Source organism: Ptiloglossa arizonensis, chromosome 8 (genome assembly GCF_051014685.1).
Source record: "Ptiloglossa arizonensis isolate GNS036 chromosome 8, iyPtiAriz1_principal, whole genome shotgun sequence".
Taxonomy (NCBI): Eukaryota; Metazoa; Arthropoda; class Insecta; order Hymenoptera; family Colletidae; genus Ptiloglossa; species Ptiloglossa arizonensis.
In genome coordinates this window covers 2,826,112-2,852,804 of record NC_135055.1, presented here as the reverse complement: position 1 = coordinate 2,852,804, position 26,693 = coordinate 2,826,112, and the positions used below count along the sequence as shown (strand labels likewise).

Below are 26,693 nucleotides of genomic sequence, written 5' to 3'. Positions count from 1 at the left end.
CAAGACTGCTTAGACTGATTGCACAAGGCACTCGGATTCCCCATTCTGCAGCCGAGCGAGTCAGTTCTCGGTGGTATTACGACCGTGGCAGCTCGTGGTTTCGTGACACCCGGTTTCTTACCGATCAGTCGCTCGTCCGTCGTCCAAGCGATCGAATCGCAACCCCCGCGAAAGGGACCATCCCTTTAACCAAATCGAATATCAGACACCACTCGTAGGTGAAAACATCGAACCGAGAATCTGTGAATAGCGTCGAGCATCGAAGCTTGATGCTCGTGGAGTCCCTGGAACTGGTCTGGGACAACCCGGTCACCTTGGATAGCCGAAGTGTTGCTTGTACCGGCACGAAACTCGTAGAGGATCATGGATGTCCAGTTGTCAGCGGCAAAGAAACGTATCGTGATGTGTAATTGACTACGTGGGACAAACTCGAAGTCGAGGATTTTTTGTTAGAAGGACACTAGAGAAAGCCACGAGGAGGTTGAGTTCACGAAGTCGTTGAAACACAGGTTAGTGTGCATTCGGGTGCAACCAGAGGAGGAAGAATGAGTGATTTTTCTGTTTGGAGAAGGGTGGTCGAGAACGTTGATGAGTTTTGTTTTCTTTGTAAGGGTTGTACATTTTTTAGTATAAATTGTACGTTGCGATTGCAAGTGTAGTTTGCAAGTGTAGAAAGTGAATTACACGTACAGGTTGTAGATAGAACGAAAAAGTTGATCTTGCAATACGGATTAACGTTTTTGATCGTTCTGTTGGGACGATTAAATTGATCTTAGGAATCCTTTGTAGCGTTTGGTGAAATTTTTTGTGAAAATTTAATAGAGCATTCTGGTGTCTACGTTTAAGAGTCATTAGGTTCAAGCGGCTCAGAATCTGTGAATATTCATAAATATTAACAGACATAGGACAAGCTAAACTGCAGACAGATAAACGTAAATCTGTGATGTAAACATTCTATACTGTCAATAGTACAATGTTGTTGGATGGTAGTTCCTTTTGTAGCAGCAAGTTCGAATCGTATATTTGAATCGCATCCTCAAATAATCTCGAAACTGGTATAAAGTAGGTATGTTTATCTCTGTTTTATTAAAAACATATTTATTAATTCTACCCTAATCTTGTATCACACCCCAATTCGTAAAGTGGAATATTGATTAGTAAAACTTAATGGATCTATAACTCAATATAAAATGAGTAAGTTAGCTGATTTTAAAAAGAGAGAATGTAAAAAATAAATAAATATTTATATAATTAATTATACTACTGAATATGCGTAAAGTAGAGAGTTAGTTCTTCTTATCTAACCGTGTGTAGTTATTATAAAGAACTTAATCGTAGCAGACTTTATTCTAATGGCGTTCCGGTCTTCTAAGATAATACATAATACACGAATCTATGAATAAATTACAATTTTTCAAGAATCAAACGAAGGAAGTTGAACTGGACAAGAAAGCAATTAAGAAATGTTTCTATCACTAATGGAAAAAGTATAATTGAAAATAAATTGTCGATTAAAGATAGCGTGGACTTTAATTTGTTGAATTTTAAAAGAAGATCGATAAAATTCACTCTTGAACAAAGTTAAAAATTTAATTTCTACAAGTTTCTCTAAATATTGGCATTTTGTTCCAGTTTTCTAATTAAACTCTTATCCAGTTTCATTCCTATTTGTAGGAATATATTACAGTAAAAGAACAACAGTTTAAATTAATCACCATTCAGTGATCTTAATTGTAGCTTTTAGTACTCGAGTTTAAAACTTCGGTAGATTAAATACAATGTACGGGTAGCTTGTTACATAAAATTTGAAAAACATTGATCGAATCGATATGTTGAAGAACAGTACAGATTTATAATTAATCATTGTCAAGTAGTCTCGAAACTGTATGTCAAATGCATGAAATTATACATTGGTTTCAAGAACAATGCAAAAGAAATACCCTACACCCTTCTAATAATCCCTTCGGTTTAATAAATGCAGAAAGCTTTCTTTCTTATTTTTAAAATCTCAAAACGTGGTGTTTGAACTTCTATTGATCCTCAATTCATCGATTCAGTTACATTTGTCGCTTGAAGTATAGATTTCTTCTGGACTGAATTTACCTCGTCGTATCTATTATATTTCCCAGGGGGCATCATTTTGTTAACGTTACTCGTAGATCGAAAACACGGTAAGAAACTATGTAAATATCCAAGTGTGAAACTTACCTCGATGAGTAAGTAATAATTTTCTTATAGATAGTCAACAACACTGTGAAGTCAATCGAAACTTTCCAGAACATGTACGAAACGACATACCTGTGTTCCAATGACCTTTTACTTCGTTTGTTATTATTTAAACCGAATTTACATAATTTAGACGCGGAAGATTTTTAGCGACATACGAGATATTATCTCATGAGAAAATAACGAGTTTCACATTTCGACCCTGACGAGGATCTCTCTTCGTCAGGAGCTTTTTATCGAGCATTACGACAAAGGAGTTGAAAAGGTTAATTGGACACGATGTTTTGCGATACAGTGGTGTATAGTACATGTAAATTGGACTTACGTTATGACATTGGTAGAATATACTGATTGTACGATGAATCGGGTTTTCTTTCAGTTCGTGTTTAACAAAAACTTATTAAAGTCAAATTCGTGTTTAACGAAAACTTATAAAATGTATTTACATACACGAATAAAATCGTGATAGGTTTTCTTTAATTTCCTCCATGGTGTTTGATGTATAAATTACTGAAGGGTTGTATTGAGTTTAATAGAATGTCTTCTCGCTTGTTTTTTCGATAAATGGTGTTTATTAAATCTGTAACTGATCATTTACAAACTAATATATCATCAAAGATGGTGACTTGGCATACTTAATTTGTACAACATATTCTGTATCAACCAATGGTAATAAATAAATAATTCAACAAAGTAATTCACTCTTAGCTTCGTCTCAATTTGGCAAAAAGTTTTTTTTACTTAACAAAATCTTATGTTTGGAGTATCTAAATTTCTTAATGACATACATTTATGCAAAGATTAAAAAGAACTTGGTTTCATCGATGCTATAAGGTGCCATTAGGTTCGGTATCCAAAATTACACGTTTAGGATACGAAAGAAAATCTAAAAATAAAAATATTCCATGTCTAATTTCCAAATCGTAAACGTTATCGTATTAATTACTATATTTCGTTCGTAGGCAACTCAGAACTGTCAGTAAGATCTGTTTTCATCTTTCCAACGAAGAATCACCATTGAACTATACTACGTTAGAATTGTAGCCTATAATTTTCAAAAATTAATATTTAATAAAATAGTAATATAATTTATTAAATAATTATATTAAATCATAATTTATAAAATATTATTTATTAAATAATATTTAATAAAATTAATATTTAATACATAATTTTTGAAAATTATAGGCTAAAGTTAACCTAGATCTTTTTCCGTTTCGAAAATGTTCTTATACTTTATAATTCATCGGGTCCACAAACCGTGAAATAATTCTAAAAATAATCGCATGATCGACAAACTAGGCTACCAAAATATACCACTTTTCTTCTTCCTTTTATCGAAACCATCTGAATCGTTTCTTTTTATTTCCATATTGTTTTAATTTCAATTTCAACACAAAACAATAACTTCAAAGTTTAATCCCTACGTGTCTATTGATCTTTTAATATTCTCGCCTCTCCAATATTTTTAATATTCGACAATTCGTGCAATACACAAAGCTTAATATTGTACAAACTGTGCAATACGCGAATCGTCATATTAAAAAATCATGCAACATATGAAATTTAATATTGTACAATTCATCCAATACACAGTATTGAATATTAGATAATTCATACGATCTAAGATGAAATTTTATTTTATATAATTCAGATCATATTTCCCATTGTTTCGTTGCACACATAAACCATTCTTATTGTTCCATATATTTTTTAAACTTCAGTAGGCATTAATTGTTTCCTTTGAGAACCTCGACACCAAGGTTATAGTTCTTCTCAGGATTTACATAAACATTGTTATGCAAAATATAGTGTTTACGATGGAAATATACACGTTAAAAAAAAAAAAATAATCTTTCCAAGTTCATTTCGATCGAAATGTCACTATTTCGATTTGAAAGAGCAATTTTTTGCAAAAAAAATTCCAGATGTTCGTATGATCGATTTCCTATCATTCTATCAATTACGCTCATGGCAATTAATGACGTTGACTTAGCGGAAAGTTTGAGCACATTAATAATCATTGGAATACTTCTTCTTCCGTGTCTGAATTCGATAAAAAAAAGTTGCTTTATAATTATTACTAAAGAGAATCTAGTAATCGAGATGGTGATTAGTCATCATTGAGAATTGAAAAAAAAACGATAATGTATGATTTCGATTCCAGTTCGATATTTCCGCGACAATTCTTCACCGACGACATTAGTTACACGTTTCGACAGTAAACGAAAGCGAAAAACATGTTCATTGTTTTACAAACATTAGTCCGAAATAAGTATGTCGTTTAAATGTAAGCAGCTAGTTTTCAATGAAACGTTTTATCGTTAAATTATACATGTGTTAAACGAGACAGTACAACGAATATATCGTTTACATATTTATAAGAACTTTTTAATTAAATTCTTGGTAATTACTCAGTGAAATGAGTCAGATCTGCCCATGAGATGATAACATCTTTCATTTTCAATGTACTTTTTTTATGCTTTGTATGTACCACTGGCCTTGTCTGTGCCAACCATTTTAAATGCTCGTACAATTTCTTCCTAGTACTTAATTAACAACTGACTTTCCATTAGTTGCGAAAACAAAACGCGACCACGTGTCTACAAACAAAATGGCGTTGAATTTTGAACGATAAATCTAACCTATAAACAAATGGAAATTCTACTGACACATTCAAGAAAGCAAAGACCACAAACATTATATTAAATTTCAATTTCTTCGAGTAATAGATTTTTTATTAATTCTGTACAATGATTATAATCATAGTTAACATTTTCGAATGTATTTCCATCTTTATTTACGATAACTGATAGAATCGAACGCTTGATATCAAGAGTCTCGTACGTTAATTTTTTCTAACAATTACTTGCAAAATCGCTTAACAAGTACTCATCGTTAAGATCGTCGTGGATGTATTTTATAAAAATCTTCAATAAATTCGTAAGCGTCACGCGAAGAATTTTAAACGTCCCGTGGTACACTGTTTGAGAACCACTGGACCAAGAAATCGACGAACAGAGTATGCAACAACCTGATAAAAATATAAATCATACTGTAACTGGAGCTCCATATTTCGTGTATTATGGCACGATACGTTTGCGTTTAAATTTGTAATCAATGGTTTATACAGTAGCTAGAATTTTCGAACTACACGGTTGAAATTCGATAACACATTTCACTCAGTTTCGTGTGGATTTCTCCCGGTATCTTTATTCCTTCACGTGAACCGACTCATGGTTGCGAAAGATGCGCCTATCTAAGGTTACGTCTAATCACTTTCCATTTCCTCAGACTTTCGCGTCGAACAAGTCGTTCGTCTCCGATGAACTTGTTCTGACACCTGCGGCAATTTTCCAACCGTTAAATTAAACCCACTTTTAATTTCTTCGTGGAAGTATAGTTACCCTACCCTAACGAAGACACCCTGATGATATTTGTCAACATTGGTGAATCGTATTCCAATTTTTCAATTCTCAATATCTCTAGTCTTTCAAGTCTCAATTAGAAAAAACTGAACCCATTTTTAATTTCTTCAAGGAAATATAGTTACCTTACCCTAACGATATTTGTCAACATTGGTGAATGGTGTTCTAATTTTTCAATTCTCAATATCTCTACTCTTTCAAGTCTCAATTAGAAAAAACTGAGCCCATTTTTAATTTCTTCAAGGAAATATAGTTACCTTACCCTAACGATATTTGTCAACATTGGTGAATCGTGTTCTAATTTTTCAAGTCTCAATTGCATAAACTGAACCCAATTTTAATTTCTTCAAGGAAATATAATTACCCTACCTTAACGATATTTGTCAACATTGGTGAATCGTGTTCTAATTTTTCAATTCTCAATATCTCTAATCTTTCAAGTCTCGATTGGGTAAACAATGTCTAATTTTTCGTATAAAAGTACGTTTCTTCGAAACAATTGTTACTTGTATAAAAAATCGAGGATCAACATTATGAGATTTTCGACATTCTCCTCATCGATGATAAAACTTTAAATTCCTTAAAAAATGGAGTACTATATTTACGGTTGTACTCTCTTTCCAATATTGTGTGTACGAAAAAAAATGACATTTTCTTCAGTGATTTTTACAAACTGTAAACTTCATTTAGGTTCACGTGTGCTAGTTTCTCAAATGTTCAAGAATTATGCAATTCAGTGCCACACTTAATAATTATGTAAGTAATTTAATATGAATACGAAATAAATGACAGAAACCACTTGAAATGACTTGTATTAATGATGTGCTTTACGTGTGTATGAATTGAAGTATACACACGTTTAGGCTACCAGGTGTATATTGCAGTCTCCTTCGAAAAGATACAAAATCGATTTATTTTTAAATTGTCGTACACTGTACCCTTTTTATTAAAAGAGATTTGCGAATACGAAATATCACCATCTAGAATGTTACAAATCTTCTATTGCAAAATTCAAGATTTCAAAAACCATAGATGTTTATGGGCCTTGTTGCTCAACATATACACAAATGTTATAAATCTTTCGCTGGAGACAAAAAACCCGATTTCACAAGAACACGTATGATTCATACATTTAAATTATTTCTTCACTGTGTACCTGTACACGTGTATACTAATCCAACGGTTCTCAAACTATGTGTCACGAAACATAAGTAGTATCATAAATAAATTCACCAAGTAGCTGCACACTGAAAACGAATAGTTTTTTAGAATAAATTGTATTGTGAATATTGAATATAAAGTTCTTCCATCTACTATGTATCTCAACTAAAATAATGAGAATAAATCGAGAAGTTTCTCCATTGTTAATAATTATGCATTGAAAATAATACGAGAAGATTCGTTTGTCTTAATTTTTATTAAAATTATACCCTTCTTCTAATCCGATTGCACCAAGTTTTTTGAAAATTTACTGCTTAATCGAGAATTTTTTAGATCCGGGAATATAATAAGAATATTTTGATAATTAAAAATCAAATTAACCTGGAGTTTTTAAACAGCTGCAAAACATCTACAAAGCAATCGGGGACGTTTTACCAACTTTTAATTTTTATTAACAAGGAAAAAGAAAAATTCTTATTCCTTCTTTCATAGCAAATCCATGTAAATAACAAATACACACGTATCAAAAGATCATTCATTCTGTGATTGTTCGTCATATCGTGTTTGTCAATCATTCCGTGATCAGACATACATTTTCTAACACATTCTTTATGCAACTAAGGAGTCCAATTCGACAGTCAATTATGATCAAATACACATCTGCAATCAATCTAATTTCATCATTTATATTTTCAACAATAACATTAATCTGTTGTTCGGGAAGTGCAGTCGACGAGAAAATTAAACTTCAACATTTCTCGCCGACTATCATGCAACAAAGTTTATAAAGTACGAGTCAATTAAAATAATGGAACGAGATGGGGATTATGAGACGAGAAGACCCTACAGAATTTTATAGTTTGAATTATGTATTTATAAGGTTTGCAATTATAAGTTTAAATTATTTTATCGGGGAAATAGTTAAATTTAATAAATTTTGATTAATAACATCAATAATATCTGTTTTATAATGAATAGATATTTAATTAGAAATATAGAAAAAATTACCTCAGACACGTATCATTACTTTTAGATATAATCAACATTTACCAATTAAACATTGCCAAGTTGTCCGTCGATAGAAAAAATTTTTCAATTTTCGAAAGAAAAATGCAGCACGTGTTTTGAGAATCGCTGGTCCATAAATTAGTCACTAAAAAAAAGAAACTACAATGTGGTTTGTTAAATTATGTTTCACATTTCGTATTCTCACTTTACAAGTTTCTTTAATCGAGTATCATATTTTAACAGATTTAGTGACATTCCGTGAGACTGTCGTAATAGCAGAGGAATTGAGAATCACTGAGCTAATCGATGTCTCGAGTATCGAGAAATATTTTTTTTTTAAAAGGTCCACGATTCCGTGTGTCTAGAACATCGAGAAATGTCAAAACCCGAGACGGGTTGCGTCAGGTCCGCTAACGTTCGATGACTCAACAAGCACTGTAGTAAGTAATTAATAAATATTGTGACGATCGTGTTTCTTCGCTTACTATTGCTTTAATCCAGCGAAGTCGAGCAATTGCGCAAACCTATATACATATACCATAACTGGAACGGAAGAAAACAGAGATGGTGCTGTTCTGAGAAGTATAAACAATTTCGACCCGATTTAAAGAAAAAATTATTCAAACCAATGTACGATTGTTGGCAGTGTTTTATTCATCACTGAATAATAAATGTATAGAAACAATAGCAGAGGTTTCCTCAATGAAAGACAATTTGCCATTTCAAATTTCAAAGTCCAATCGAGGAATAAATAATAAAATTTCGTTTAATTTTAGTGCAGAAAGAGTCTAAGTATAAATTGCAATTGCAAACGAAACTTTGCACCGATGAAATTCAAAGATATGAGATTATTCTGAAAGACCCGATTTAAAAAGAAAATTATTCAAACCAATGTACGATTGTTTGCAACGTTTTATTCATCACTGAATAATAAATGTATAGAAACAATAGCAGAGGTTTCCTCAATGAAAGACAATTTACCATTTAAAATTTCAAAGTCCAATGGAGGAATAAATAATAAAATTTCGTTTAATTTTAATGCAGAAAGAGTCTAAGTATAAATTGCAATTGCAAACGAAAATTTGCACCGATGAAATTCAAAGATATGGGATTATTCCGAATTGTATTGAAGAAAAATAAAATTCTCGTAAAAATATTCTAGTCCAGTAACAATCGATCAGATAGAAAATTAGAAAAGAAATAATATTTCGATAAGAAACATTTCATCGTCGAAAAATGTTACGTTAAATCTAGGTTAATGTATAACATTTATTTGCAAATGCCTCGTGCCCTGTTAAGAATGTGCATAAAATGAAAATGGAAGCCAAAATGCATTGCCGTAAAATAAAACGAGATACTATATTCCGTGAAAGTGTAACGCGTCCCTGAAAACTCCAGTACACGTGATGGAGGGCACAAAGCGCTTCTCAGAATCCAAATTACGCAACAAGGTCGAACAATTTTTGGAAATGAAAAGAAAAATAAACGTGTGATCGATCCGCTTCGACCGCACGTTCTTCACGCATTCTCAAGTCGATACGTAATTGTCTGCGCGCCCGTAACCGCTTCTCCAGTTGGCTGGACCAACTGGAGATAGGTGAGAGTCTGTTACAACGTCTTACATCATCGATGAACCACAAAGACACCGTCGATTACGTACGAAACATCCATGAACGATTACCTCGTCCTTCGCGTGACGTTTCTACGTTTCAGATATTTTTAAATAACCGACGTCCCCGATTGAATCACCATGACGACTACTTATACAAAATTCCGTTCTCCTCCGTCTGGAATGTATTTAAATTAGAAGTTAAATATTTCCTTGGTCGTGGCAAGCATTTTATTAAAAATGCAAGAAGTTAAATTTAGAAATATAAGTTAGAGATATAAGATAGAGATATTAGAAATATAAGATAGAAGTTATTGAGAATTGAGGAATGAGTAGATGATAGAAGTTATTACAAATCGAGGAATAAGTGAATGATAGAAGTTGAGTTGAAGATATAGTAAATAATAAAATTTAATATAAATCGAAGAATAAGTAAATGATAGAAGTTATTACAAATCGAAGAATAAGTAAATGATAGAAGTTATTACAAATCGAAGAATATGTAAATGATAGAGGTTGAATTAAAGACGTGACAAATAATAATGGTTAAATTAAATAAAGTTAAATAATAATTTCACGTAAGATTGTAATAGACCAAAAGGGAATTCTTCTTTACGCTCTTTGGTTACATCATAGGAATATTAGAAAGCTAGATAATGTAAATTATCTGATATTGAAAGAGTTCCTTTTAGAAATGGAAGGTGCAAACACTACGCCAACACCACCGAGAACTTCTTTGGAATTGAAAACGCGACGTACGCAGTTCCAAACACAAGCTTCGACTTTGGACACAAGGAGGCGACACGCAGTATGCGTGAGGAGAGCCTTCAAGAAGTATGGACCCAAGAACAACCCCAATGTTATACTGGATGGTTTGAATATGACTGTGCCGAAGGGCACGATGTAAGTTTCACTGCTTACGTTACTTTCTTATGTAATCGTGTTTATACGTCCACGCGATCCTATACCTCAAACGCTGTCCACGTATTTATACGTCCACATGATCGTGTACCTCAAACGCTGTCGACGTATTTCTACGTCCACATGATCGTGTACCTCAAACGCTGTCCACGTATTTATACGTCCACATGATCGTGTACCTCAAACGCTGTCGACGTATTTCTACGTCCAGCGATCGTATACCTCAAACGCTGTCGACGTGTTTATACGTCCAACGATCGTATACCTCAAACGCTGTTGACGTATATATACGTCCACGCGATTGTGTACCTCAAACGCTGTCGACGTATGTATACGTCCACGTGATCGTGTACCTCAAACGCTGTCGACGTATTTATACGTCCAGCGATCGTATACCTCAAACGCTGTCGACGTGTTTATACGTCCAACGATCGTATACCTCAAACGCTGTTGACGTATATATACGTCCACGCGATCGTGTACCTCAAACGCTGTCGACGTATGTATACGTCCACGTGATCGTGTACCTCAAACGCTGTCGACGTATTTATACGTCCACGCGATCATATACCTCAAACGCTGTCGACGATTTACACGTATTTATATGTTTCAAACTCTAGAGACGTATTTATACGGCTCTGAGTACAATACTTCCAGACGTTATGGACGTGTTTACCCGTATTTCTTATGAAAAATAATACAAACACGCGTTAAACCATCGCTAAAATAAGATGAGAGTGATCTTGGAACCAACTGAACGCATGTAAATAATGCATGAGCCTGACAGAGAAATTGCTCGAGTTTAAAAACAATTGATTTTGTATACTGTTGAAAGTTGGGTAAAATAAACATAAAAGTAATCAATACTATCAATCTGACGAGGATTTGTTTTTCGATTTTAAAATGTAATCGACAAAATGATCTCGGTTTATTGTCTCAAAATTTGAAGAAATATTATTTAAAAATAGAAAATGAAATGTAATGTATGTTTCTGGAGAATGTTCTTCCAAAAATTGAAGATCTAATTCCGTTGCAAATAAAGATATGGAAATATCTTCAAGAGAGTAGTTAAATGATTTTGCAAAGTAAATAAAAAAAATATACTTGTCTAAGAACCTGCTGTTTAAAATATTCAATCAGAAACATATTTTTCCAATATCGTTTTTATACAAGACTAGGTATTTTTTTTTAAACGAATCCAACAATCTATGATTACTGAATATTTATCCCATTGTTAGCTTAATTGATCGTACACCGTGTAAATTTATTAATAAGTTGCACTTACACAAATTATGAGACACTGAACGAAGTTATATCAGTATTTAAATGAAAGAATAAAACTTAAACTAATATTTTGCATGAAAATTAATGATTATGCAAAATTCGAGATCGAGATTAATTTCGCACCTTGCTCAGTCGTGTTCGTCGATTATTATTCCTATGTGGAAACGGATACTAGATTTTGTCTCCTATTTTACGATAGACAAAGTCCACGCGTGGCGTCATGTTTTCTCAGAAATGCATTCATTAACAAAACTCTTTCTTTGGTTTACCAGACATCGGATTAAGATACGTACATCCAGCACAATTTATATGCAATGACGAACGAATATTTATACTATTTGAGCAATGTTCAGTCGCGTATTAAAAACTTATACAAAAATTTACAAGATTGAAGATATATTATACACGATCAAGAAATATAGTCGAGTCAAGACTCGAGTGTTGTATAGGTATAATTTCAATGATTTTAATGAGCCGCTGCGAATAAGATAAAAATAAAAATTCCTTGTATTAAATTCGACTGGAATACATTTAACAAAAAAAAAAGGTAAAAATTCTCATAAAACGTTCAGTTTGTGCCAATTATTTTCTAAATTTATTCTATTCTAGCACTTTTCATTGCACGTAGTGTGCATACTATATTTTCCAAAAGAAAAGTGTACTATCAAAAATTTCTTTAACAATTTAAAAATATATACATATAATTAAAATTATAATTTTAGTAATTTTCGGTGATACAGAAATTTTCGATGATGAAAAGAAAGTATCGACATTACACAGTTAGTAAGAAGGAGATATTATTTACAAGAAAAATGTATTGATTACTTTCTTGTTTCTTCTTTGGTTTCAAGTTTAGAGATCGTTAATATTGACAGGTGATCGTGATGAATATTTAAATTTTATATATATATATATATTTCCCTACACAGATACGGTATGTTGGGTTCAAGTGGTTGTGGAAAGACCACGTTACTATCTTGCATCGTGGGCCGAAGACGTTTGGATTCTGGCGAGATCTGGGTGTTGGGTGGTAGACCAGGATCCAAAGGCTCAGGTGTTCCCGGTCCAAGACTAGGATACATGCCTCAAGAAATTGCCCTCTACAACGAGTTCTCCATAAGAGAAACATTCATTTATTTCGGTTGGTGTGCTGGGATGACGACGGAAAAAGTGGATGAAAAATTGGATTTTCTTATAAAGGTAAGCCCTGGCCCGGAAATAGCAAATTTAATAGTAGTAATAGTATCTTTATTGGCAATAATTATAAATTACATACAAATGACGCTAATTTTATGTGGTACATGAAACTAATACTGAGTACAAAATTTACAATATTTACATTCGAGTTTTAATATTAAGTACCATATTCATAGCAAATTTAATCATACAGTACAAGTAGCGCAATCTACGGTAAAACGCCCAAGTTTGTTGAAGAATAATTCTAGTATCGGTGATACCGATACTAACGATGGATATTAAATTCAAAAAACCAAATGACGATACAAGGACTATATTCACACTCCAGTAAATAATTGTTTATTTCTACGTAAATAAACAAGTTAATGAAGTACTTCAGACTCTCAGAAGGAATCAGTTTGTGTTATAGAATCACTATGAATTGAAAAATTCCATAACTTGTCAAGAATTTTTATATTCCACTGAAAACTTATTCCATGTTATTAAATATAATATGAACAACTGTATTTAAGACACCAATAATACATTTTAGACACGATGCAGAGAATTACCAACAGTTGTTGGCAAAATCACGTAATAAATTAATTTTGTTGCACAAACAGTCCAAGTGGCGCCATTTGTGGCTAGTTTGTAATTCAGCCGCTAGATGTCGACACAAGAACTATATTCATATTCTAGTAGCTTTAAATCGCTTTTTTACACAATTAAAGAAGTTGAGAATGCTAAGCATGAATCAGTTCGTGTTATAGAATCGCTAGCAATTGAAAAATTCCATTACGTTTATCATCAATTTTTATATGAAATCGAAAAAACGATACAGAGAATTACCAACAGTTGTTGACAAAATCACGTAATAAATTCATTTTGTTGCACAAACAGTCCAAGTGGCGCCATCTGTGGCTAGTTTCTAATTCAGTCGCTAGATGTCGACACAAGAATTATATTCATATTGTAGCAACTTTAAATTTTACACAATTAAAGAAGAAGTTGAAGTACTTTAAATGCTAAGCATGAATCAGTTCGTGTTATAGAATCATTAACAATTGAAAAATTCCATTGCGTTTATCATCAATTTTTATATGAAATCGAAAAAATATTCTGTTATCATGCTTAATATGAAAAATATATTTAACACACCAATTATACAATTCAGACAAAGTACAGAGGATTTCTAAAAATTGCTTGTTAGATATTTATAAAATTACACCTAACCTCGGTAAGGCGTACAAGACTTGGAAATTAACAATTTTTGTCTATACTTATAAAGGATCACGTAAAAAGAACAGAAGTAAAACAAGAAACGAAAGAAAGTTTACTTGAAATGTATTTATTGAAATCCATCAAAGTTACATATTTTTACATTTTATTAACATATTTCAATTATTTCATGCCTGCTTATTACTGCCTGCAATGTTTATGTTTCTAAATGTACATACGATTCTTATATATTTACAGTGATTATAGGTTACTATTTCAGACACGTTTTATCTTACTACTATCGTTCAGTAATATACTTACATTAATACTATCAACATTGTGATGTTCCAATAAAATGGAGTGGTGCTTCAAGCTAAGTACAATTCGATCCTATGAATAAAAACAGTGAATAGCAAGTTCAATAATCAAATCGGACCATTTTAAAGAAACGCCCCATCAATTACAAGAATTTAAATTTACACAGTTTTCGCTTTATAAGTAAAATACATGTCCAAACACCGAATAAATTGGAGAAACCTTACTAATTTGCAATTTAGAATATTCAAATTCGTTTCGAATAAAGTTTAACCGATTTACGGTTGTGTTTGAACTCATTTTGATCGGGAGAGCCTTGCCGATTCATTGATACCACTACTGTAAAAATAAAGTGATAAAATTTCAATTTTTGTAATTGGACCATTCATCGTACCGCGTGCGGGTTTCCTGGAAATGCTCAGGTTCGACTAGATGTTCGCGCGCTATTTCTTTCTCACTTACTTTCGCTAGGTTTATTTTCTTTCCTTCTGAGAACGTTGGAACTCGAGCTTGGGACAATTCCTGGAAAAATACTGCTACCTACTGCGCTACAATTTCAACAGCGACCCTCGATTTGATTCAATTTAACCGCACAACAAGGGTTCCAGACTGTATACGAAATAATTCAGTCAATCGCTACGTGTTAGCAGAGAACCCAGAACCCTTGCTGTGCGCTGAAAATTAATAGTTTCCCAGAAGAAATCGTGTCGTGGATATTAAATTCAAAAAACCACGCTCGTCAATTTTTCCACCTACCGTACATCCAAATTAGATCAAGAACAAGCGAAGAAGTTCCTTCGTTAAAAAAAACACGTGTACTGGTCACGCATAGCAAATTGTAATAATGAAATGAAATTCGTTTAATTGTTTATTACGTTAATAAGCTTTTCCATCTATTGTGTATCTCAACTAATTTTGGAACAAGTAAGAAAATTCTCTTATTGATGATACTTGGTAAAAATATATTTAATTGTTGTGCATAGCATATTATAAGAATAAAATAAGATTCTTTCGTCTTAATTTTCATTACTTTAACACAATTGTGTCGTATTGGAACAGTTCTTACAGCTGCCGTCGGAAAATCGGTTCGTGAAGAACTTGTCCGGTGGTCAGCAAAGAAGGGTGTCTCTCGCGGCTACGTTACTAGCTGATCCTGAATTGTTGATCCTGGACGAGCCCACTGTGGGTGTGGATCCAGTTCTCCGTCAAAATATATGGGACTACTTGGTTCAAATAACGAAGGACGGAAACAAAACGATCATCATCACCACTCACTATATCGAGGAAACGAGGCAGGCTGGTATGATCGGTTTGATGAGAGGCGGTAAACTCCTGGCCGAGGAAACGCCAATGAAATTGATGGAGATGCATAACCTGGACAGCTTGGAGGACGTGTTCTTGAAGCTCAGCAAACGACAGAACATGGGCCTCCGTAGACGAAGTAGCATCCTAAGCAGCGTCACCGGTGTACCACCAGAGGAGAACGTGAGTTTCTCGGTGTTCTCACTTCGCTCTTGAATCAAATTGAGTTCGTATAATTTTCCAGCACGCTGATGACGAGATGAGCGGCGAATTCGGTGACAACGTCAGTGTTTCCAGTCGAAGACGAAGCGTAGCCGTCGATGATGGAAACGTAATACTTGATCTTGTTTCTAACGTGGAAGAGGTTCTAAGTGGTTCCTGTTCTTGTCAAATATTTTTTTTTTTTTAACGAGGTGGTCCTCGATAAAGTAGCCCGGCACCTTCCAATGTTTTAAATAAAACAATTTTAAATAACACATGACACTTTTTCGTTGCAATTTATCCGTAAAGAATAACATTTATTATTTCACAAAAAGTCGATAGATTGTAACAAAAAGAAAATGTATGTCTTGAAATGTTAAGGAATATATATATATATATAGTAAGTGACGAAAAATTTCATTGAGGTTTCAAGAAATGAAAATTGCTTTTATGTTAATGTTTTACTCAAGTCGCCACCTTTAAACTAAAGAGTTGCAACATTCTTTTATTTGAAAATAAGAAAGGGCTACTGTGTAACTTCGTGAAGGATCACTTCCTATCTAAGAAACATATTATCAGATAATCAAGAGGACACCAATATTACTTTCTCTTCTTAAGTGATCTCTTTCTTTCTGATGCAATTAACGTGTAAACATTCTGATTGAACAGGTGCCGGAGCTGCCGCCCGAAGAGAAAGGTTCCCACGATTTCCAGATGTTGAATGCTCAACATATGAAGGCTCTTATCTGGAAAAACTTCCTGTGGATGTGGCGAAATGTGGGGTGCGTAACACAGAGCCAGGATCCTAAATTACAAAACTAAAATATTAAGAAACTACAAACACTGAAAAACTCGCGAGATAAAATTCTGAATGGCTGTCTGTTTCAGAATGATGCTGTTCATCATTGGTCTTCCAGTCGTCCAAATCGTCTTATTCTGCGTATCTATTGGCAAAGACCCGGTAGGCTTGACCCTGGCAATAGTCAATCACGAACTGAACAACACTATGGAGTCCTGTGTACCAACGGTTGGCTGTGACTGGTCACAATTGAGCTGTCGATTTCTTCAGCATCTAGAGAAGAGATCAGTAGTGTATCAGCCGTATAAAACGGAAGTAGAGGCGAGAAACGCCGTTGCACGAGGCCGGGCCTGGGCTGCTATTTACTTCCCTGCAAATTATAGTGATTCTCTTGCGGCGAGATTCGAAGAAGGCAAGGACGCTGACGATTGGAGCATCGCGTATGCGAACATGGAGATTGTCATGGATATGTCTAGTGAGTGTAATCGCAATCGGTAAACACGTGGAATCTTAGAAACCGAGAAAATAGAGATCACTCGCGTGATCGGGAAGATATTATCTATTCAATTTTATTAAGGAAGGATTTTAATTTGTCTTCTCCTTTGTAGACCAACAAATCAGTCAACTTCTCCAGAGATCTTTGTACAAATCGTATGAGGAGTTCGCTCAAGATGTGACAGTAACTTGCAATTACAGTAAAAAATATGCAAATATTCCGCTAAATGTAAGTTAAAGAATATACACCGAATATCGTCCCATCTAAGATAAATTATAAATATAAATGACACGAACAAATCTTCTTGACTAACACGTACTTCTTGGCATACAGTTTCATACACCGATTTACGGGCCTGAAGAACCTAACTTTACAGACTTTGTAGCACCCGGAGTTATCTTAACGTAAGTACCTTCGTTTACAAAGCATAGGATCGAAACTAATTTATTTAAAAAAACACGTGTACTATATTACGTTTTAGAATTATCTTTTTCCTGTCAATTGCTCTAACATCTGGCGCCATGTTGCTGGAAAGGAATGAAGGTCTCCTTGAGAGAAGTTTAGTCTCTGGTGAATAAAATTATTGACGAAAGTGATGAATCAAAACATTGGTGCATTATTTTTCTTCCTTTGACAGGTCTCACTGGAACGGAAATCCTCTTCGGACAGGTTATTACGCAATTCGTAGTTATGATGGGACAAACACTCCTGGTTTTAGTATTTGCCTTTCCAGTTTTCAAAATCACTTGTGTCGGTGATATCGGTTGGATCGCTACGTTGACTATGCTTACTGGATTTTGTGGAATGTGTTTCGGTATTATAGACCATCATAATAATAATTATGTACTTTTTTATCTTTTTGTCAATGCATTCATTATATAGTATACTGATTTTTAGGATTCATTATTGCTGGTGTCTCCGAAGACGATAGAAGCGCTACTTATATGGTGATGGGTTCTTTCTTACCCATTTTAATGTTGTGTGGAATAATTTGGCCCATTGAAGGAATGCATTATATATTGAAATACATCAGCTACGTTCTGCCTCTAACAAAGAGTACAGAATCGATGAGGGCTATGCTAGCCAGAGGCTGGTCAATTTCCAATCCCACTGTTTACAATGGGTTTATTGCTACTTTTATTTGGATAAGTATTTTCTTAACCATTGCGATATTAATGATCAAATTTAAAAAAGGTTAAAAAAACTCTGGTACATAAGTTATGTATATTTTTATATATACTAAACTGCGTGACAAGTAATGCGTGAGTGAAATTGTTTTCTAGCAAAAGATTTACTATATCCGATAAAATGTACGATGTTGCTCCTTTTACATGAAGAATAACATCAAAAATTTAATTAAAAGTTCTTATGAAATAAGTTTAAAGAATGCATCACATTGGGGGAAAGAATGAATGTATTAAAAGTGTAACATATTTTTTGCTCAACATGGTTGTATTATATTTATTGTATGTACTTCCGTACTATTATAGAATAATAACGGTACTATTTGTACAGTATAATAATAAGTAGCTCCTTAACTACGAAGTACGATTTTATAAGTGTGTAATAGTATGACCTAGGGAAATGAATGATTCCTTTTGTATTAACTATAACATTCTTATTTAGTATAGTGTTATAGGTGTAACAAATAGTTCTATTCTTTTTTCTTTATAAATTTATTCTACAGTAAACATGTGTACATATAATTTTATTAGAAAAATATTTGTGACTGATTTATGTAGTCATACATCTAAATGGAAGGAAAGATGCAAAGGATTTAAAGACCTTAATAAACACCATTATATAGAAAACTATATTTATAATATTAACAACAATAAATAAGTTATAATCTAATATGATAGATCAAAATATTCCTATCTACGTGTATAAATATAAAAACGTGTCTTTTATACAAATTATTATTCACACATTAATCATAATATTACTTTACAGATCTTGAGGGACGTAAAAACGGTTCGTGTAATGTTTTATGAATTCGTTCTGCTTTTTGTAATCCAATGCCTGGACAAAGAGATAATTTACCTGGCTTTGTCTTTATCAATTCACTTAATGTTTCATATGTTGATAGAAGAGTTGTAGCATCTGTTTTATTAACTGAACGTATTGTTGTCAAAGCACTAACTAACTGAAAAATATGTAAAAATGATAGCTATAGCTGTTAAACAAAATAGAATCAAGTCTAAACATATGTTGCCTTTTGATAAGTACGTACCTTTTGATAAGGTGCTGTATCACTACGATCCATAATTGCATCAGGTGGTTTGTTTTCATAGGCTTTGTATGTTTCAATAATTTTACCTGCATCTTCTGCATTCCATGCTAACATTAATGTCAAATCTGCTAGAATACAAACTCTTGTTAAATGTTTTAAAGCATGATGCGGATCTGCTACATCCACCTGAATATTTTAACAAAATAAATACATTTTGTGAATATAACTGATTCTTCATTTAAAAAAGTATTTAATTTATTTCTATATCTTAATAAATTATATTCTATCTCTTATATTACTGCTGATGAATTGAAACTAGTAAAATTACTCAGTTACATCAGTTCTGTTATTTACATGCTAAATATAGACTATAATCATTTATAATACATAAATAATTGAATTGAACCTGAACTAAAAGTACTCGAAGATTATACATATTTCCTAAAGCCTTCAAACGTTCATGGATATAATCAGGATTAAGCTGATGATAACGTATAGATAAAAATAGAGCACAACTAGTTTTTCCCATTACATAGTCTGGTACAATTTCAGAAAATTCCCATGGAACACTTGATACATATTTCAACAATGGATTTCCTTTCTGAAAAATAATTCCTTTTCATACAAAAATTGGATAAAATATATTATATAAATAAAATTATTTCTGTTATCATACCTGCTTTAGATTGACTAAAAGTGTATTAAACTTTGAAGAATCATGGACTTTTGAAGGTCCAGGTAATGACTTTTCATAAAATTCAGAGTTTTTTAATTCACTAAATGCAGCTGCATACAAAAAACAATATTTTATGAATTAATGCATAGAAATAACTAGTAAGAATTAAGTAGTATATTATAATGAAACTCACATTGAAAGGAAGAATCAGTCTTAGCTAGTTTAGGTGGAGAAACATTATCATCAATTTTACTTTTTTCTTCCATCTCATTTACTTTTTCCTATGTTTAAAAATATCTTTAGTTTCTTATAATCTACGAAAATATTGCAACTAAATATAACTTTTTTATTTTATTATAAATTTATTGAGATTAATTGTTTGTCATTAGAGTGAAACAGTTATCACGAACATAAATTAATTTATTTTGAAACCGTTAACGTATCACACGCAGTTACTATATACAAAAAAATCAAATTTCTTAGCTACCATTGCAAAATATTCCTCATTTTTAAAAAAAAGACTAACACTAAACGCTAAATATTCGTAGATATTACCTTGTGAAATATAAAAATTAATAGTACTCCTTTTATACTAACTAAATGCGCTGTATTTACGACCAATGGTATGTGGCGCTATCTAGTGAATTCTAGAACTATGCTAAGCGTAATTATGAGTACACACGTAATATGACTAATGATAGTAATGATACAGTAGACGGTCTGACATATTCAGTATACACATAAATTTTATAAAAGTCGCGCAATATTTATTCCAGTTTATACGTATCTTTAGAGTTTAAAATTGCCGAATATTCATGTAGGAGAAATCAATTTTCACGAGAATTTGACATAAAAAACCTTTTACTTTGACAATGTATATTTACTACATTTATTTAGTATTTTAAAGTTTAAATTTAAAATTTAGTGTTAACGTTTATTACATTTATTTAATATTTTTGAGTTAGATATGTTTCCTTTAGCATTTTATAATTATTTTACAATTCGGTATGAAAATCAGCACTAGATTTCTTATTAAATTTTAACGTGATTTTTGTTTTTTTCCGGTGTCCATATTTATTCATGAATGAAAATATTTTTTCCATTGGTGCATTTGTTCCAGGTAAGCAAAATAAATATTGTACTATCTGAATAAATTTTGATGAAGAGTATTATTTAATGAAAAAAAGCTAAAAATTTCTACCTATCTAGTATCTGCGTCCACAAATTTTTCGTTCGATTTTTAATTTTTTTTGGCGTTACGTAATATTTTACGAATGATAATTCATCAAATAAATCTTCGTCTATTGAATTAAATGAAACACTTTTGTTTACAAATTCCAAAGTAAAATCTTCCAAAGCATTTGATTTTTTAATATGTTTTTAAATATTTGAAACTGTTTGTAGACAAGTTTTGATTACAATGTATGAACCAATTCTTATTTTTATGGTCATTTTTTTTTAAATTTGTCAAATCTTGCCTAATGGTAATATATCACTGATTCTTCTTTTTATATGACAAATGTGTTCTGCTACATAAACAATGATTATTTTATTTCAGTTTTTCCTTTTGTTGTATGAAATAGTGCTACTTGATGATGGATAAAGTTTAACCATAATTTTGCACAATCATTAATACAGTAGTTTAGTAATATTACAGAACAACTTTCCTGAAATAACAAACAATATTCTAAAGGTATAAATAATTTTTAAATTCTTTCAATACAAGGCAGTAATGTCAATAATCTTATTTTACTATAGTCCAAAAACTTTTGGTATTCTACTTCCAACAATCTACCAAACTCCATTAATTCTTCGGTACATACAATATAAATGTAAAAATAAGAATACATTTTTGTAAGTATACTTTCAATATCAATCGGTAACAAATTTATAGCTGTTTGTATATTACTATATATAACATAAGCAGCACAGTTGACATCAATAAAATCACAGTAAATTATCATTTAGTTTTGTAAAAATATTGTTAATACTCTTTTACTTAACTCTGTCAAACTTTATATTTGCGTTATTAACACAGAAAGCAACAACCTTTTTACTTAAACAGTTCTTACCATAAATATTCATTATCAAAGTATAAATTATTTTAGATGGCTTCATCATAAAGATTAATTAAATCGAACAGTTTTATTTATAAACTTGCTGTTTAATAAAAATATTGAATTAATGTAGAAAAAATGTTAAAACTACTTTCTCATTTTCATTGTCATTTGCTTTTTAACTTTTTATACTTTTTTCCGCGCATGAGTTTGTTATCACACAATTTTTAGACAATTTTAAATGCATAGTTCAATTAAATTTGTTATTATGAGCAACAATATGAATGGAAAGTAAACCTTTATACGTTGTTAATTTTTCTTCTTTATCGCCAAATTTGTTTCCTCAAAAATAATCATTTAGTTTAGAAGATGGAATAGTCAAATTCATTGTTTTTTTTATGCTTATCTCTAATAATATATTTATTAATTTGATTTATTCTTTCATGGGAAATAGAAATTACATCTAATGCTATATATGTATAGTAATCACTTTGCTTATAAATATTCTTTTATTAATTTTTTGTTAAATACACATTAGAAGTATTCTCAGGGAAAAAGTGTTTTAAGTATAAAGAAGAATTGAATACAATTCAAACAAAAAATGTTTTAGAAATAATGACATTTGAAATAGAGCTTATAATTACATTCCTTTTTGTTTATATGTGGCTTGTTTAATTTGATTTACGTCTTCAATAACTTTCTTAAATATTTAGAACTGAAATATAATAAATTTTTAAGTTATGTATATACTTCTCGAAATCAGCAAACCGCATTTAACAGTTCAGGTGTTATACTTATAATTAACGTGTTCTTTATGCAATATATGCTAGGTTGCGATTTTTAATTTTTTGAAACTAGTATTTACAATTGGACGGATTACTTAAAAATACATCTTTTAAAAAGTAGTATAATCGGCAAAAAATACGACTAAAATGTGGACATTATCGGAACTTATAGCTATGTAGGACGAATTATCGAAATTAGGAATTATCCCGCCAATTCTAAACGATTGGCCAGTTTAACTGTTTATATATTTTCTATTACGACTTTTTGTTACGTATCAAATGTAATAATTGCTTTATTATGAAACAAACCGGCTAATAGAACTTTTTAACAAATCTATTAGTAACATTAACACTTGATAACACTTGAAACATAAGTCTGAGATGTTTCTCCAATGATGTCAATTGTTAATTTCGTTGAATAATTTTGTCAATATTTTATGATTGAAACGATACAAACGTTTATATATATTTTATAGTTCATGCAAGTCATTAATAGTGGATATTTGTAAATAACTGTTCCAGTTGGAAATTAATATTCGTAGGATATAACCTAAGATTTTGAAATGAACAAGGAAAAGTCAGATATCAGAACTGTCAAACATCTTCCTAAGAAAGATGTTCGCATATCCGATCCACGAGCACGATTAAAAGATCTTTCAGATCGTGCTTCCACCGTAGAAGTGGATTGTAACATTCCACCACAAAGGTACCATACTTTATTGACATTATATACTTCAAATTTAACGTGTCAACAAGTAATTCTAATATTATTAGTTTCTCTTATGCTTTTTAGGTATTATCGATCTGGTGTGGAGATGATTAGATTAGCAAATATGTATATGACAGAGAATAATCCTGAATATGCGTATAAGTTATATGTAAAATTTATAACGTATGATATATTTATAATATTTAATAAAACACGCAATTCAATCTATTTAAGTAAATATTACTTTTTTAAAAAGTATTTTATTATAGGATTTTTGTGGAAAAAATATTGGAACATCCACAATTTTATACAGTGCCATTAAAAGACAGGTTACAAAATCAAGAAACTTTACGTAAAGTAATCCCTAAAGCTGAAGAATTAAAGAAACAATTGTTAAAACAATATCAAGTAGATTATGATAAATATATAGAAGATATAAAAGAGAAAGAAAAGATTGAAAAGGAGAGACTAAAACAAGAGGAATTGGAAAAGTAGATATAATATTAAAAATTGTAAAATTGCTAATCTTATCAGAGACAGGTTGATTAAATCATATATAATATTTACTTAGGTTAAGGGAAGAGGAAGAGAGAAAGAATAAACTAGCTGCATTAGCCGCTGCTAGAGCAGCAAAGACTGCTGTGAGTACTACTGTGACATCTCCTGAGGAAAACAAGATTAAAAATGTTCCTAGTATAGCACCTAAATCATTGATAAACTTACCCACTGATATAAATGCACAGACATCTAAAGAGAAGTAAGTATGGTTTGCGATTTATCTTTAATTTTTACAACATTTTGTTAAAATTGTTTTAAAAAAAAAAACATTTTTCTAGGAGGACTCCTACCATAGACCGTTCAACAAAACCTTCTGTGCTTATGAGTGACAATCTTGCATTACGAGACATAGTAGTGCCAAGTACATTAATGGACAACTTTCTCATGGAGGCTTTCTCTAATACTGTAAACGATAAAGAGACTTGTGGTATCCTAGCTGGAAAAATGGAGAGAAATAAATTAATAGTCACGCATTTATTAATTCCTGAACAAACTGGATCTCCAGATTCTTGTGTGACACATAATGAAGAAGATATATTTGATTACCAGGATCAGCACAATTTGATTACTCTTGGTTGGATACATGTATGTAATATTTCATGTTACTTTTTTAATTTATCAATAAAACAGGGAAGAAAATATATTTCGAGATAATATAGTTCTACAAGTTTTAAAAACTAATCATAATTGCATATATAATTTTCTTAGTTGTACTTTAATTCTATATTTTGAATAATAAATAAGTTAAATAGAGTTTGTTTTATATTATAATTTGTATTATACACTAAATTCTAAGAATATAATATAATTGTACTTCACAGACACATCCTACGCAGAGTGTATTTCTGTCTAGTGTTGATCTTCATACGCATTGCGCGTATCAACTTATGATGGCAGAAGCAATTGCCATTGTTTGTGCACCTAAATATGATGTGTAAGTATTAAATATAAATTGCAAAATAGATATAACGTATTACTTTTACAGTTTAAAAACATTCCTGTATTTCATTTAGGTCAGCATTCTATATTTTAACTCCAGAATATGGATTAGATTTTATTGCTAATTGTAGAGAAACAGGATTTCATCCACATCGAACAAAATCATTGTTGTACACGGTAACTATTTGAAAGAATATACTATATATGTGCATATGATAATTTTCTCTAGTACTATTATATATTGAAATATATATTTTCCAGCAAGCACCACACTGCAAACTAGATGAAACAGCAACGGTAGAAGTAGTGGATTTAAGAAGAAAATGACATCTTTTAGATGCAATATATACACTTTATATAACAAGTTACATATTTAACTCTCACACGCGTGACATTATGTGTAAACAGTAAAAAACTGAAAATAAATTTGCTTGCGTAATATGAGAACCTAAATTCTAGGTTTTAAAGGGAATGCTGCAATTTAACATTTGCAAAGCTTTCAATATTTTGATGATAAAGCATTTAAGAGATTTTTAATATATTTCAAGTAAAATTATGCATTTAAAATTGTATTTAAGTTTCTAGTAAAACAAATTTTATTTAATTTAATTAATTTTATTTAATTAATTAATGTAGATCATATTAACTGAAAACAATGAAACGTTATTTTTTTAATATAAAATGTACAAAATTATATAATTTATCTAAATAATTTAATTTTTCTAATGAAAATAAACCTGTCTGTATATGATTATATAATAATAGGTGTGTCTAAAATAGTGAGATACAAATATACTTCTGTTACTTTTTCGTAAAACTCAGATTTGTCTGATGCTATCTAAGCTTAAAAATAAATGTACAAGATCAACCGAAATTTTTATGAATGTTAGTGGGATAGAAAATCTATCTGTAAGGTTCTATATTTTCTCGAGAAAAAGAAAAGACAATGGTGTTCACCACGTTGTTCGTGCGGAGTATGTACAATATTCAATTGTAGATATTCTCAATTAGTATTAATTACGATCATATTTGTTGCGTCACAAACACTTGACGTATGAACACATTTAAAATCACTTTGAATACCGTAAAATCAGCTTTGCATCAAGATATAAGCACTGCAGATTCGACATACCTTACACCAATCGACCAACTTGAAACCTTGTTTATTTTCTTTCCAGTACTTTCTGTCTATCTCCTTGACCTTCGCATTCGCATTTATCTTTCCCTGACCTTTCTTGACATGCACCTTAAATTGCTCTCACGATTTCTTTCCACAGTTCCTACATTTTTTAAACATTCAATCTTGTACCGACCACTCCCAATTTTGTTCTTACTGGCCCCGATTCTTCCACCAATTAGAAGTGACAAGAGTTTAGCTCGTAAGTGAGAATACAAAATCTAGTCAAATCCTCTATGAAATCTTCGATAACCATCAAACATTCAGGTCTATCGCGTCACAAATTTTAACTTGAAATTGTATTTTTTGTTAAATTACAATAAATTGTTGTTATTGTACATTGTATGCGATTTCATCTCCTTATTCATCGGTCACACAAAATTAACTTGGCCTATGACACGAATCAAGTATTACA

The 26,693-nt window shown here is 31.5% G+C and overlaps 3 protein-coding genes across 10 annotated transcripts; 2 read left to right on the top strand and 1 right to left on the bottom strand.

The window, feature by feature from the left end:
* Window positions 1–28: 28 nt before the first annotated feature.
* Window positions 29–18,998, top strand: LOC143150766 (ABC transporter G family member 23). Of its 2 annotated transcripts, none has more exons than XM_076319253.1 (12): window positions 29–509; window positions 10,113–10,335; window positions 12,567–12,837; window positions 15,406–15,831; window positions 15,893–15,979; window positions 16,519–16,631; window positions 16,738–17,123; window positions 17,257–17,372; window positions 17,478–17,548; window positions 17,626–17,714; window positions 17,782–17,958; window positions 18,042–18,998. In XM_076319253.1, the coding sequence occupies exons 2-12, from the start codon at window positions 10,127–10,129 to the stop codon at window positions 18,341–18,343; spliced, it is 2,247 nt and encodes a 748-aa protein (XP_076175368.1). In that variant the 5' UTR covers window positions 29–509; window positions 10,113–10,126; the 3' UTR covers window positions 18,344–18,998. The 2 variants fall into 2 exon arrangements, with proteins under 2 accessions (XP_076175368.1, XP_076175367.1); XM_076319252.1 differs by having other exon boundaries at window positions 30–509; window positions 10,125–10,335.
* Window positions 18,556–26,693, bottom strand: Ercc1 (DNA excision repair protein Ercc1). 4 transcript variants are annotated; one of them, XM_076319260.1, is made up of 6 exons: window positions 20,541–20,559; window positions 20,247–20,334; window positions 20,054–20,163; window positions 19,784–19,978; window positions 19,378–19,563; window positions 18,556–19,290 (listed from the first exon to the last, which is right to left on the bottom strand). In XM_076319260.1, the coding sequence occupies exons 1-6, from the start codon at window positions 20,541–20,543 to the stop codon at window positions 19,087–19,089; spliced, it is 786 nt and encodes a 261-aa protein (XP_076175375.1). In that variant the 5' UTR covers window positions 20,544–20,559; the 3' UTR covers window positions 18,556–19,086. The 4 variants fall into 4 exon arrangements, with proteins under 4 accessions (XP_076175375.1, XP_076175378.1, XP_076175377.1 ...); XM_076319263.1 differs by lacking the exon at window positions 20,541–20,559 and adding an exon at window positions 21,255–21,284 and having other exon boundaries at window positions 18,750–19,290; XM_076319262.1 differs by lacking the exon at window positions 20,541–20,559 and adding an exon at window positions 26,234–26,693 and having other exon boundaries at window positions 18,751–19,290.
* LOC143150767 (STAM-binding protein) lies at window positions 20,768–25,548 on the top strand. 4 transcript variants are annotated; one of them, XM_076319257.1, is made up of 9 exons: window positions 20,768–20,870; window positions 23,418–23,601; window positions 23,689–23,787; window positions 23,874–24,095; window positions 24,176–24,361; window positions 24,441–24,747; window positions 24,984–25,096; window positions 25,176–25,278; window positions 25,363–25,548. In XM_076319257.1, the coding sequence occupies exons 2-9, from the start codon at window positions 23,459–23,461 to the stop codon at window positions 25,426–25,428; spliced, it is 1,239 nt and encodes a 412-aa protein (XP_076175372.1). In that variant the 5' UTR covers window positions 20,768–20,870; window positions 23,418–23,458; the 3' UTR covers window positions 25,429–25,548. The 4 variants fall into 4 exon arrangements, with proteins under 4 accessions (XP_076175372.1, XP_076175371.1, XP_076175370.1 ...); XM_076319256.1 differs by having other exon boundaries at window positions 20,785–20,927; XM_076319255.1 differs by lacking the exon at window positions 20,768–20,870 and adding an exon at window positions 20,977–21,173.

Coding starts and splice junctions, on each gene's coding strand:
- LOC143150767 (XM_076319257.1), top strand. CDS start 23,459: ATGAACAAGGAAAAGTCAGATATCAGAACTGTCAAACATCTTCCTAAG. Junction 23,602..23,688: donor TGTAACATTCCACCACAAAG/GTACCATACTTT, acceptor TATGCTTTTTAG/GTATTATCGATCTGGTGTGG. Junction 23,788..23,873: donor TTATATGTAAAATTTATAAC/GTATGATATATT, acceptor ATTTTATTATAG/GATTTTTGTGGAAAAAATAT.
- Ercc1 (XM_076319260.1), bottom strand. Junction 19,979..20,053: donor TTTTAGTCAATCTAAAGCAG/GTATGATAACAG, acceptor ATTATTTTTCAG/AAAGGAAATCCATTGTTGAA. Junction 19,291..19,377: donor ATACAGCACCTTATCAAAAG/GTACGTACTTAT, acceptor CATATTTTTCAG/TTAGTTAGTGCTTTGACAAC.
- LOC143150766 (XM_076319253.1), top strand. CDS start 10,127: ATGGAAGGTGCAAACACTACGCCAACACCACCGAGAACTTCTTTGGAA. Junction 15,980..16,518: donor TAGCCGTCGATGATGGAAAC/GTAATACTTGAT, acceptor CTGATTGAACAG/GTGCCGGAGCTGCCGCCCGA. Junction 17,124..17,256: donor GATTGTCATGGATATGTCTA/GTGAGTGTAATC, acceptor TCTCCTTTGTAG/ACCAACAAATCAGTCAACTT.